Source organism: Strongylocentrotus purpuratus, unplaced genomic scaffold (assembly GCF_000002235.5).
Source record: "Strongylocentrotus purpuratus isolate Spur 01 unplaced genomic scaffold, Spur_5.0 spur5_scaffold_5, whole genome shotgun sequence".
In the NCBI taxonomy this organism is placed as follows: Eukaryota; Metazoa; Echinodermata; class Echinoidea; order Camarodonta; family Strongylocentrotidae; genus Strongylocentrotus; species Strongylocentrotus purpuratus.
The window spans coordinates 29,552,872-29,567,001 of NW_022145611.1; the positions used below are offsets into that span (position 1 = coordinate 29,552,872).

The following is a 14,130-nucleotide window of genomic DNA, read 5'->3' on the forward strand; positions in this document are numbered from 1 at the left end:
GCAATACTACTGTAAAATTGAAACTGCTTGCAAATTTTGAAACTAATCAAGATTCACAAAAGTTACATTCTTGCAAAATAATTGAATTATAACACTGAATTTTTGCAATTTTCAAAAGTTTATCGGTATGGAAATAAAACAGCTTTCATCGATTAGTTGCAAAAGTTTCTGGTTTTACAGTACCGGTAGCTTATTATTTTATCATAATGTCTTAATTTGGGACTCATTGTATCGATAAAAGAAAGAGGGTAGATTATGAATTAGGACTCAAAAAGGTTAAGTTACAATTAAGAGTAAAAAAGCAAGGACATCTAAATAATTTGATTTTAAGATCAAACAAGTTCGGGTGAAAGCCACTAATTATTAAACATATCTCGGTACTTTTTAAGAGCATTGTTATATTGTAACTTGGGTATATCTCTTATTTCAGATTTCAAAGTTAGAATGTAAATTTCTCTGCCCAGATAGAGTGTACTAACCTAGCTCACAATGTCTTTTGATTCATAGAGCACCTAACATTGTCCCTCTCTGTTCTATACAAATGATTGTAATTCTCTTTTGAACTTAATGAAGAAGTCAATTTATGAAATTCATTTCATGATATCAGAATTTTTGTTTATTCATTTACCAGTAGTTAAGAAAGTCTGTAATATATCGTAACACATTAGTAAGTAACACATTAAGCTTGGTTTAAAACAGAGTTTTAAACCAGGCTTAAAGGTAGTTCATTCTCAGCAATGCTGACCCAAACATAGTTATGGCCAGCTTTCTTCTGATCCAAAAATGTGTTATGCTTAGAATATTTATGGCCTGTCATTGATGAAGAAAGAATTGTTCATGTTATATATTTTTGTAATAGTTAATTTTGCAAGGTCTTGTTTTAATTTAAAGGTAGGGTATGTAACCGACATCACTACCACTGCTTTAATGTATTTTCAATTGTGCCATCTTTTGTTGAACGCACACATAAGAGTGATTTTCTTTTCTTGTACCCAAGTGTCATATATTATTGTAAAGAACTTTGATGATATGTAAAATGAGTTGTGGAATTAAGTTCTAGAGGAACTTTGGTAAATTTAATCCAGAGGATAAAGACACTTCTTTCTTCATGACTCTATATTATATAGGGTGTCCCTAAAAAAGGAAACCAAAAATTTAGTGGTAAATTACTCAATAATTCCAAATTGTGTTTTTATTAGTGTATACATCATTGAAAAGCTTGATTTCTCTTCTTTTATATGACATCAAAAATATGATCAATAATCATGCATGACCAATTGCAGACAGTGTTAAGTGGCGTTGTCAGCAACCTAATTGTCCAGACTAAGTAAATTGCTGTTTCGTTTAGTTTATAAGGGTTTTTAGAGAAAAGGAAATGATTTGGGATGGTCATTTTTTTGGAAATATACATCATTTAAAAGCTCATATCCTAACTTTTCATATGATGCCATAATTATTATGGAAAGATCATGCATGAAGTGAGCAGGCACAATTTGTTAATGGTAAGGCACGTCAACATTTGTTCAGCTGCCTAATTCATTACCAACAACAAAATCTTGAGGTGCCTGATCAGTTGCAGATTATGTTTCTTATTCAGTCATGGGGGATCCTTCCATCATTATTATGGTCTAATAGCAACGAGAAAATATGAGCTTTGAAATAATGTGTATTTAAAAAAAAAGTATTGAAACATTTTTCCAATCATGTCATATTTCTTCAAGATCAAAGTGAACCAAAAGAAGCAGCCATTCACTTTACAATTACAATTGGGTTTTCTGACTCTGCCACTTTATGCTGTCTGAAATTGGTCATGTCTGAGGTATTGATGATGTTTTTGATGTCATGTAAATGAAGAGAAAATGAGCTTGCCAATCATGTATACGTTTACCATAAATAATTTTGACTCACCCGTAAACTTGGGTTTCCTATTTTCAGGGACAATCTGTATAGGATTTAATTTACTGTTTGTCATTCCAACTGTATCCTTGTTATTGTCTAAGATATACTTATATCAAAAGCATATCTGAAATATGTATTTTATGGGCATTATATCATTGTAAATATACATCTTTTACCATCCTTGCTACATTAATTATGGGTGCATTATCAAAGTTAATAAAACAATTAAATAAATGAAGAAAAAAAATTACAAAAAAAAAAAGAGGAAAACTTTTCTATACAAAAGCCGTAATAAAAATAAATAAAAAAACACTAAAAAATTTAAAAAGTAAACACAAGCATTTGTAAAATTTATTAATTCTTAATAAATCATTATTAGTAAAGCATAAAGTAAAAGGATTCGTATTGTTCCCTTTCTTTTTTAATCATTGTGAATTTATTATTTTTTGTATTTTTTAGGATTTAAGATTTTGTTGTTGCTAAATATCAGAAAGGTTTTACCTTTTGATTTAAATGTGTACCATACATAAAATTGTGTATTCTAATAAGAAATCTATCTAGGTAATTTGTAAATAAATGCCTGTGCTTATTACATTTATTGGTTTTGGTATAGTTTATCTCTCCCTATGCTTATCCTCCTTCCTTCCCATAAAATAAAATAAGTAGAAGGACAGAACGATCAAACATACAAATTATTCATGGATATAGTTTTATGCTCTCATGCCATACTTTTTTGTGAAAGGCAAAGTGGAAAATTCATTGGATATGATACTTTTTTTGAGGTGAAAACATGTAAGAAAATAGAAACAACATTGTATATATATATAAACACACTATTAGTCACAGGCTTTGTGTCTTCATGTTTTGACAGCCAAATATTGTGTTGTCTTTGGTCACTTGTTCAAAATATGGTAGGTAAGGTTTATATTAGATTTTAATAGAAAGGCTTAACAACCTTCTTTCAGCTCTCAAATGTTAAGCTGAGGAGTTATTATAAAAGCAAAAATTTTCAAATTTTTGTGTGTAAAATCGGAGGAAACAAGAAATTGGAGAATTAACACAGGTGAATACATAACACTAAATATTAGTAATGATTGAGAAGTAGGTTAGTTGTTTGTGTTGTTGTAAAAATGTTTAGCCATTTAGCGTTATAGTTAGAATGTTACATAGGTCTACTTTAAGTCTTAGTATTAGATTTAGAAGTATGAAAGCTCTGAAGTGATCACATTATCAAATGTGAAATGGGCTTGAACTTTTTACTTGTTATGTTTCCTGATAGTTTTCTGTATTTTCTGCTGTACCATACATATCCAGAAAATAATGTCAGATTTGATAACAAAGCAACTAAGTGATATATGTATGAGTTTGGCTAGTCCACATGCAGTTGCTAGTAGCCTTGTCAAATGGGAGTTTTCTCAATATATTTGTAATTCAATGTTGCAGGCATTAATAAACTCTTCATGTAATGCAAATACCGTATATTAGAAATGTAATCGTATGTGTGAACTGAATTATAACAATTAAGCTGTCAAGATGTTTTCTTTATGCGATGGAAATATTATTCACCAGCCTCAGGTTTTTAAAAATGGAATGAATGCTTCATCCCATATTTTTTTGCATGATTTTCAGATTTGATTAATTTTGTAGATTTAAAACTTTGGTTGTGATTGGGTTACAGCTCACGCTTAGAGTTAGGGTTGTAGGTAATATTCTTGGGTACAGGTTTCGAAGTTTGGAATCAGATAAGGGGTTAGAAATTGACTACCGGTACAGAACTCTTATCACCTGGCATATGTTGTATAATTATTGTATCTTTATTACCATATCAAATTATATTGTAACTATACCATTTTCTGTTTAATCCATAGTTTGCATTTTACAAAAGTATGTATATTGTTAAATCAGTGTGATCATACAGGAAGTTATCATTTGCCTGGGTACTTAATTTGATTTTGGGTTGTGCCCTTTTGCAAAAGTATAAATTTAAATTCCTGAAAGAAAGTATTGCTATATATATATATATATATGTATATTTGTCATCACACTCTTGCACAACCCTTGGATAGAAGCAACATTTTAGAAAAGATGTTGTAACAGGAAAAGATATCGCTGTGAAACAAACTTTGAAAAGGTGAACATCAACATATTTATGATTATGGAGAAGGAGCAATGTTCCTTTTAGTTCACATCTGTGTATATATTGTGCTGTAAGATTCTAGGTAATAATAATAACTAATGGTTATCATCAGCAGTAGTAATAATATCTTCAAAGAATGAAAGAAGTATGTATCACCTCTATTGATTGTTTTGTTTTAATGATTAATGGATTGATGTGCTGTTGAAAGAATCATGCTAAATATATCAGCAATTCTAATTGCTTCATTTTAGTGTAAGATTCCTTAAACCGGTGTTAACTGTCACTAGTATAAATATCATAAGAGGGAGTCGAGTGTCAGATGGGGAAATTTATAGGGTGTACTAATAAAGTCACTTGAAATTATATTTAAACAGTGTCTCAGTAGTGACCTATATAATGAAAGAAAAATTGTCAGATAAAAGCAGAGAAAAGGCCTGCTTCTCTTATCAGTTTATTGCTAGTTATTTTCTTTTCTTTTCTTAGTGCATCTTTTGGTCTTAAACTACATTGTATTGATGTTGAAAGCTACACGAATAAGAGGAAGAACTGCCCTGCCAAACAATTTTTATATTAGGTGATGCAAATGTCAGATTAGGACTTTACTATATAGGGAAAAGACAGATCATTACATAAAGCCTGTTGGTCATAAAGCTGAAAGCTAATCTTGGTTATTGACAACACCTGTTAAAGAGAGGGAGAGAGAGAGAGAGAGAGAGAGGGGGGGGGGGGGGGGGTAGATGGGAGTAAGACATGTTCGTATTAGTTGAATAAATTGTCACTTGCGGAGACATGGAATGGATGTCTTGTTAAGAGATTCATCATGCAAATCTGCATCTATTGTATAGAATATTAAACTGTTTTGAACATATTCTAACTGTATATGAGATGACAAATTGGATTCCATGACATTTGCTCCGGCGACAATTGCTCCGCTGTAAATTTCATACACTAATCGAATGGCTAACTTCAACCCTGGATTCAACACTATACCCTACCCTAAACCTAACCCTAAACCTAACATAAAACCCTATTGAAACCCTAACCCTAACCCTACATCTTAGACGAAATAAAGCCCGGAGCAATTGTCGCAGGAGCAAATGTCGTGTCACCGACAAATTGGCAATGAAAGTGTATACATGATGTTGCATTGTTACGTGTTATTGCATTGAAAGTCAAAGAGTTACTTCAAGCTATAGGCTGCTTAACCACTGCAAATGAAAGATATTTGACTCAAAATCGAGTGTTAACAATTTAGTCTTAGAGAAATGTATAAATAAGAAGTTATTATGTGTTGCATTTACAAGAGAAAAATTGATTACAAAACAGAATATTTGAAGTGAGATTTCAATAAATGCACCTAGAAAATATAATGGTAGAAATACTGGAGATTAACATGATTAAGCTTCAATTATTTATGGAGGTGGGAAAAATAAATAAAGTATTCAGTAAAAATTAATCTTAATTCTTAGTTCCTAGCCATTTAAAATTCCATATCCTAATGCAGACAATACAAACAGAATTGCCAAAGTCGTCCTCCTCCTTCAAAGAAATAAAGGATGTTATATATTGTGGTGACGAAGAACTCAATACCCCTGACCTCTCTACCTGAGTTAAATTACAAATGACTTCTTAGAAGAGTAACATAAACCATGACACTGGGTTGGCCGGATATACCCCTGAAGTGAACTTGCTATTTAGAGCAGGGCAGTTGGACCTCCACAACCATATTATGAAATACATGTATGTCTAGGACCAAAAAACACATAATCTAATGAAGAAAGACTGAAAAGTTCTTTAGTAAGTAACATAATCATAACAAATATAACTGACATAGAGCGTAGGGAATTTTTTTTTTAAATGGCTCTAAGTCGCTTTGATTTAGGGGTGCATGTTATGGAGAAGGGAAGAGACAGTTATTAGAAAAGAAAAGGGGCACGTGTGAAAGTAAAAAGGGCAATAATCAGAAGTGAGAATGGGGCACTTATGCACCTGAAAAGGGACACCCAACAGAGATTAAAAAAAAGGCACTTGTGAAAATGGAATCTGTTGAAGAAAAAGGGCACCTATCAGATTTTAATAGGGGCATTTATCAGATGTAAAAATGGGCATTTTGAAAAGGGAAAGGGGCTCATACAAAAAAAGTTTAAGGGGCACTTATCCGAAGGAAAAAGTGGTACTTATTGGAAAGGGAAGGGTTTCTTCTTACAAAGGGAAAATTACACTTATCGGAAGGAAAAGGTGCAATTACTAAAAAAGGAAAAGGGACACGAGTCGAAGTATAAACAAAAGATGCAAAATAATCAGAGGTGAAAAGGGGAATTTCTTGCACCTGAAAAGAGGCACTCACCAGAGATGAAAAGGGGCACTAATGAGAATCGAAGAAGAAAATGAGCTCTTATCAGGATGGGAAGGAGACAATTATTACAAAGGAAAGGGGGCGCTTGTCAAAGTTAAACGTGTACCTGTCGGATTTGAATAGGGGGAACTATCAGAGGTGAGGGGGGCACTTCTCAGACAAGTTAAGGGGTATTTCTCGTGCCTGAAAAGGAGCACTTACCAGAGATGAAAAAGGGCGCTTATGAGAATGGAAATGAGATACTTATTCCAAAGGAAAAGGGGCAGTTGTCGAAGGAAATGGGGCACTTATCAAATTTTGATATATAGGAGCAGTTATCAGAGGTTTTTTAATTAAAAAAAAAAACAATTCCGGTGGAGACTGTAATTCTTTTTGCAACGGTGTATCTATTAATCATATAGTAATAACTCGGTATTGAAAATGAAAATACATTATGAGCCTGAATATCAAGTCAATAAAACATTGAAAACCACAAATACAGTCTATAATCGTTAATACGAATTTAAAAGATTACCAAATTCCAGTGAGGGTTTTATGAGGTTCGCGTCCTCGAATCTTCCAGCCACCTTCTATATACGACAACTGTTATTCAACTTGTACACCCCGTCCCCGCCCTCCATCTTAACAAACGGTCAACAGATGAGGACTATTCCCAACATCTTCATAATTATATAGCTAACATTTTACATGGCATTTCTCGGTATCCTTTTCCTCGTCATCGTCAGTTGTGGTAATCTTCATCTTCGGCCAAATGCCTTCCAAATATAGAATTTTGTAAGCGTGAACATATTTTGACAGTTTCGTGAACATTAAGATTCATAAACAACAATAATTGTGAGTAAAAATTATTCAAAAATCAAATTCAAAAAAATAATTTATAAACATGACATGATATAGGATCATCATCAAAACGAACAAACAAAAAAACAAGCAAACAAAACATGAAGGCAAAACGAAATTACATAAATGAAACAGGAAACAAACGTCAGCTCACTGCCAAAAGAACATGACAGACCGTCCCTAACGTTTATCATAGGTGAAAAGTGAAGGGGATCTAATGAAAAAAATGGGGTTGCACTTATCAAAAAGGAAAACGGGCACTAACAAAAGTGGAAGGGACATTTCTTACAAAGGAAAAGGGGCACTTGTCCAATGTAAAAAGGGGCACTTGAGGGTATTGGAAAAGTAAGGGCACTGCCCCCCCCCCTCCCGGAGCGCCGCCTCTGTAAAAATGTACTATTTATGCAGGTTTCTCTCCCAAACTCTTTGTTACCAAATTTAAGCTTGATTCACCTATTATCAGTGCCATGCAAATGGCATCTCTATGGATAAAGTTCACTTTGCGTTATCTAGTTGTTGCCATGTCGGACAAGCTCTAGTAAGCTTTAGTCGATGAGAGAAACTTTTGTTCAAAAAGTATGTATGAAAACAAAAAGTGAACAGGTCTATTGAAGTTTAGGCTTAGCTAATTATAAAACACCTGTGACTTTCACTGGCTACCCCGGTAGCAAACAACAGATTTAGTAAAATTGAAAACTGCCTGTACCTGAATATCTTAAAAAGAGAATACACAAGTTTTTATTAGCGTGGTAAATATGTAGCTTTCAAAAAGACAATTTTCCTGTCATCTTGGATAACTAGACACAAACAAGATTATTTTTTAAATTGACATCATTTTTGTGCCAAGTTTGGCAAGCATATTGGCACACTTGCGACCAAAGCTATGTATCGTGGGTTAACTTGATACAGGAAATCAATTCAAATATTTTCTCTCAGTCTCTCCGGTTTAAATAATAGCATTTTAAACACCTGTTGCCATCTGTGCAAACTTGGCAAACAAATATTTCTTTATGATTGTTTCAAAAAAGTGACGATCTTTATGAGTTAGTTACCCGAATAAATGACCGTTTTAGTAAAGTTCTTTGAATAACAATGAATACTGTAGCGCTGTAGGAAGAACAAGGACTTTATAGAGATATACAGGTTTTTTTTTTCTTCAATTACGGATTTTTATCATAGGGGAGGGGATAAATCCCTTTTATCCGCTGCGGTAAAACATAATGCAAGCATACCTTTTGTGGGGAGCGGGGGCGGGGTAGTGAAGCATCCTTGTCACAACAGCTGCACAACTTAGTAGCGTATCCCAAATTCACTGAACAATTAAATGACAAAAGTAAAACAACTAAACAAACAAAATATATGGCTGGGATCCAGATTTTGTTATATCTCTGAAAAGAATAGAGATCGAAGATTCAAGAGTAGGTGTAAATGGAGTGGGATGTAGAGCTATCCGCGTGCAATATAAAAATGTAAGATTATGTTTATGTAAGCTTTCATTGGTTTCTTTGACCTGTAACTTCAAACAGGTAGGGTGCGTGGAGGGGCGTATGCCGGCTCCATGATGGATACGACAAAATGGTGAAAATAGAGGTCCAATAATTACGCAGAGATCAAATGCCAGGAAAGTTGAAGTATGCTGTTTACTTGTTTTTCATCAAATTTAACAATAATCGTTATTACCGAGCAAATTAAACCATCTAACTATTAAATCTTTCGATGTCAGAGGGCGCACGACGATTCACTGCATCTTTGCCTGCGCCTCAGATTTATTGGCGGCCAAGTTCGGGGGGGGGGGGGGGGGGTCGATGAATCTGAGGCGCAGGCAAAGGTTTAAGAAGGGGGGGGGGCAAAACAATCATGTGGAAGGCCGGCGAGATTCCTGCGGGAAATGTCATGGATCTCCCTCTTTGCGGGGGGCCAGCTGAACAACCCCGTCCCTGGCAATGAGTCAGAGGATGGTCAGAAATTGAAATTTTTTAAATATTTTTTTTGAAATTTTTATTCTTCTGTCGGTTCATACTTTTTCATGTTGTATATACTTATGTTTTCGTACGTTATAGAAATTCTACAAATTCATCATTATTTTCCTCTTCTTCCTTCTCCTCTTTTTCTTCTTCTCCTTCTTCTTTTTCTTCTTGTACTTAATATCATTTCTATCATCAGTTTAATGTTGTTATTATTATTATTATCTTTAATAAGTAGTTCTTTTAATTTTCTTATCTGTCTGTAAATATTACTATTTTAACTTATTAATTTCATACATGTCTGTAAGGGACCCCACTGGAAATAAGCTCTCGAGCTTTCGTGGGTTATCCTGTTCAAGCTGACTTTTTTTGATCTGTTATTATTGTATATTGTTGTATGTTGGAAGCTTGTCGAATAAAAATCAATCAATCAATCAGAGGTGCCTGGAGTGCGCCAGCATCTTGGATTCCCAGGTAAATTATAAATTCAAGGACAAATCTAAACATTGTGTTTCTCTATAAAAAAAAATTAAAAAAACTGTAGCCCCCCCCCCCCCCTTCCTCCCCCTCTCCTTCATCGATCCAGGCCACAAAATAAAAAAGCCTATATCCATCGCTGGAGAGCATACATTCGGTGAAGAGAAAAAACTACTGGCAGATCTTATCTACATGTTTTCTCTTTTATCTTGATATTAATTGTTAGGTATATCTTTGGGGACCTAGCTATATCGGCTTTCAAGCGGAAGCGGACGGGAATTAAAAAGCGGTATGCACGATTCGATCTAAAAAGAAAAGTACTCAGTTGATTTTCTTATCGGGATTAGATCAAGTGAGACTTGATTTTTTTTTTTTTTTTTTAGCGGGGGGGGGGGGGGGGGGGGGGGGGCTGGCCGGGGCGGGTATTTCTTCATCTAATGTCGGAGGGGGGGTTGAGGTTGAGGAAGACGGGCCCTTGGATTACTACCGGCAAGAGTAAAAAATCAAGCCCTATCAATTTGTTTTCAATCGTCATAGAAATAAATGAAATTCACACAAACCAAAATATTCACGGTATTCGTAAATACGTGCTGTTCACAAGAATACACCATTGTTGACTGAACAAAACACACCCGGCCATTCGAGCGGAAATGGGTCAATTAATTCGATGACGTCATTACTTCCGTTTCGGCGACGAAATAGGCCAGACGAGAAGATATGAACACACTCTGTACGTATTGTGCAGTGCCTAGCGCCTACGACAGGTAGGTACGGTATCGTACGTTCTTGCGCGCCGTGTTTAATGCATGCACGGCCGGTCTATTCACACTTTTTTGTGTTTGCATTGCGATTGCATGTTAGAACAAGTTCATCATCAGAGACTCCAATGTTGACGATATGATATGAGTTTTCTACGTTTTGTCGTACATTTTGCCACCGGTATTTTGTGAACGGATACAGAAGATCATTCGATTTGTTCAGATGTGGGTGACAATGGTGAAAGAAAGAAATTGACACAATTCTACGAACAGTTGCCGTCTCATTTTTCTTTCATTCTCATGACTGCTCGGCCGATCGCGATCCGAGCGAGCTGTAGCCTGCGCCTGTGCAGCTGCAGTGCTACGGAATTCAGTGCAGTGACTCCACTCCAGTGATATTTATCTGAACTCTGTAGTCAAGAGATCAGACTGAATTTGTGAGTTGTTAACTAAACGGTTGTTTGCAGTTTTGATGGAATAGGAGTGGCTGAATCGTTGATTGTAATCTGAGCCGATCCGTTGTCTGCATTGTTCCGACATATTTGTTAACTCCATTGAACATGGACCATGGTCGTACTCGTGGATGCTGATTAAAAATTTGATTTCGGGGAATATGCTGCTTCACACTTTCATCACTCCTTTTGAAATTAGGAGATAGGGTCAGCTGACTGGACTAACCCTCTCTAAAGCCTAATGCCTCTACTTGCACAGCACAGTGTTCCATTTTAGACTCGCGATACTCACCAGGATCACCGCTGCTGAGAGATGAAATCAGAGAACCTGCCTGCTTTGCATTTGTTAGTAGTGTAATGTACAGTCAAGCTTTGATTGACGTCCATGAATGACAAGGCTATGATAAGCTTATTTTATGCAGAATAAGTAGTATCAAAGTGGCAAAGATGGCATCTGCTTCGTCAGCGTCGGTCCTTTTTGCACTGTCAAAAAGGCGGTCCACCTCCTCCCCGCAATTACACTGTGAAGCTACTGACTTTTCATCATTGACTGGCATTCCAAACACAACAAGCACTTCTGCATCATCTTGGTCAGAGAGCAACGGCATTACGGTCAATACAGTGGACAGGAAGAGTGTGAAGATAAATACCATCACCCAGGCATCTGTGCATTGGCTAGAACCAAAACAAAGGGCGGTTCTACAAGATGTTAACCCGGTAGTCAAACCCAAGAACAAGAAGTCTGCCTTTGTTCAGACGAGAGCAGGGGCCAGTGGCAAAGAGAATGCATCCAGTTCAAGACAGCTCAGACCCGATTCTGAATTGCTCTGTTGTAATGAGACAATACATTATCTCCAAGGCAGTGACTCAGAATCAGAGACCTCTCCACGAGCGTCACCAAGACGAAAATCACATGCAGGTATCAAGCACAAAAATGACAGCACCCAAAAATTCAAGAGGTTTAGTAAAGCAGCCAGTCAAATCTTCTCTAAACTAAAGCTTGAAAGCAAAACTATGAGAGGAAAAGACAGGAGGAAGGAGGCTGATGACAAAAGTGGTGATGAATCTGCTGGCGAAGATGTACAACCAATCTCAAGGAGGCGCTCAAGGTCATTAACAAGCAGGGTTATGAAACGATTTGGGCACAAGGAGGAGGATACAAACCCAGAAAGTTCAAAGGCTGAAGCAGTGCAGACAGCAACTCCATCTTCTTCAGGAAATGAAAAGCCCAAATCAAAACATAAAAAACAAGGAAAGAAAAGGTCTTCATCTTCAAGTAGGCGTAGAAAATCGCGGCAATCAACACTTGTTAATTTTGCTAAGTTTGATCCTGAGAAGTATCCCATCGAATGCACAGAAGAAATCGAAAGAGCAGTGAGGGAAAGAGAAATAGAGGAGGGAATCGCTATAGAGGGAATTGATGTACCTGTACCCGTTTCTCCAGGTACAGTACCAGTATCTGATGTGCTCACACATATGCAAAGAACAACAGAGCCAGATATGCCAATATCCAATTTACCTGAAGCTGGTGCAGCTGCAGCGAGTTCTAGTTCTGATTATCAAGTCGTTGATGCTCCAACGCATACCACAGAAGATATCTATGACCTCTATGGATCTTTGACTCCATCTGGAACCTTCATACCTCGGACTGTTCACACACAGATTGACTACATGCATTGTCTTGTTCCTGATCAGTGGAACATCATGAAGGCTCCTTATTATTGGGGTAAAATTGATCGATATGAGGCTGATATGCTTTTAGATGACAAGCCAGAAGGTACATTTCTCTTGCGTGACAGTGCCCAAGAAGAGTTCCTCTTCTCTGTTAGTTTCTGTAGGTATGGACGCACTCTCCATGCACGGATAGAGCAGTGGAATCATAAATTCAGCTTTGATGCTCATGATCCAGGGGTGTATTCTTCAGACACCATCTGCAGCCTCCTGGAGCACTACAAGGATCCCAACTACTGCATGTTCTTTGAGCCAATGTTGACCAGCCCACTTCCTAGGGCCAATCCCTCATCTTTGATGGAGCTCAGTAGGGCTAGCATCTGCCAGCATGTCTCCTATGATGCCATCAGCTACCTGAAGCTGCCAAACGGTCTGAAAGAATTCCTGACAGAGTATCACTACAAGCAACGTGTACGCATCAGGAGGGTTGAGGTAGATATGCCGCAATTGCCAGAGGCCAAGCAAAGCATCGTCACAAATACATGTATCTCTAGGTGAAGTGATCTATTGCATTGTATATTATGTGAAATAATCATGCAAATAATTATTAGAATACATAATCTGTGTACGGCCAGACTGGTGTTAACTGCTATTTTATTACCCTTCTGGCCCCAGGTAATGAACATGTTGTACATGTACGTACATCTACTATCGTCTTTTTGATAGTATCCAGTAACAGAATGAAATCTTAAGTTTATTTGATGAGAATACCTTGTTTTGAACTTAAATGTATTCACATATTATACTTTTTACTTTACATTGTCAATGACCTAACCATTTGTTTGTTTTACTTTTTTGTAAAGCTCATTCAGTAGTCAGTTTCATTAAATCTACCTGTTGGTGCAAAAACATTGATTCTAATGTGACGTTTTCAGTTTTCACATATTTTAATGATCAGTAATTAATTCTAATGAACTAAGTGCCATGAGGGGTGCACTGCTTTGTCAGTTCTCAATCATGATGATTATGAAATTTCTGCAGCACTTGCACTAGATTTGCCAAATATTTTGGACATGTCTTATTATGTCCGAGTCAGTTTGGAAAGGCTATTGACCAATTATTAGTTTTGTTATTTTGTAATGAGCAAAACTTAGCAAATTGTGAGTATACACACACTTTGTACTGTACATGTATGTCCAGATGGTTAGGTTAAATGGACAGGTCATTTTCAAACATGGTAGTTTGTGTTATTTTATCCATTTGTTTCATCAAATTAAACTAGGAAAGGGACAGTCTTACTTATTTGTTCAGTGTTTTGACACACAGGGGATACGCCCCCCACCCCCAATCTTAAAATAAAGAGACAAACAGTAGGAGAGGGCATGCCTAGACTTGTTTTACTATCTGTACTATTATCTATTATACAGGTCTGATGGCGGCATTTATCTGTCCATCGGACTCTATCCTCTTCTATGTTTCATTGATTTGAGAATTGAGCCTGTATATTGCAAATCAGACACAACAATAAATGCTGTAATTGCTCAAACTTTTGATGAACATGCCATGTACAGTACAG

General features: G+C 36.3%; 1 protein-coding gene across 1 annotated transcript; it reads left to right on the forward strand.

The window, feature by feature from the left end:
* The first annotated feature begins 10,392 nt into the window (after window positions 1–10,392).
* Window positions 10,393–13,902, forward strand: LOC578276. Its single transcript, XM_011669321.2, has one exon. It carries the CDS (start codon window positions 11,331–11,333, stop codon window positions 13,110–13,112), a length of 1,782 nt encoding a protein of 593 aa, XP_011667623.2. The 5' UTR covers window positions 10,393–11,330; the 3' UTR covers window positions 13,113–13,902.
* The last annotated feature ends 228 nt before the right edge of the window (window positions 13,903–14,130 follow it).

What these genes read in the sequence shown, in the direction of transcription:
- LOC578276 (XM_011669321.2), top strand. Translation starts at nt 11,331, where the DNA reads ATGGCATCTGCTTCGTCAGCGTCGGTCCTTTTTGCACTGTCAAAAAGG.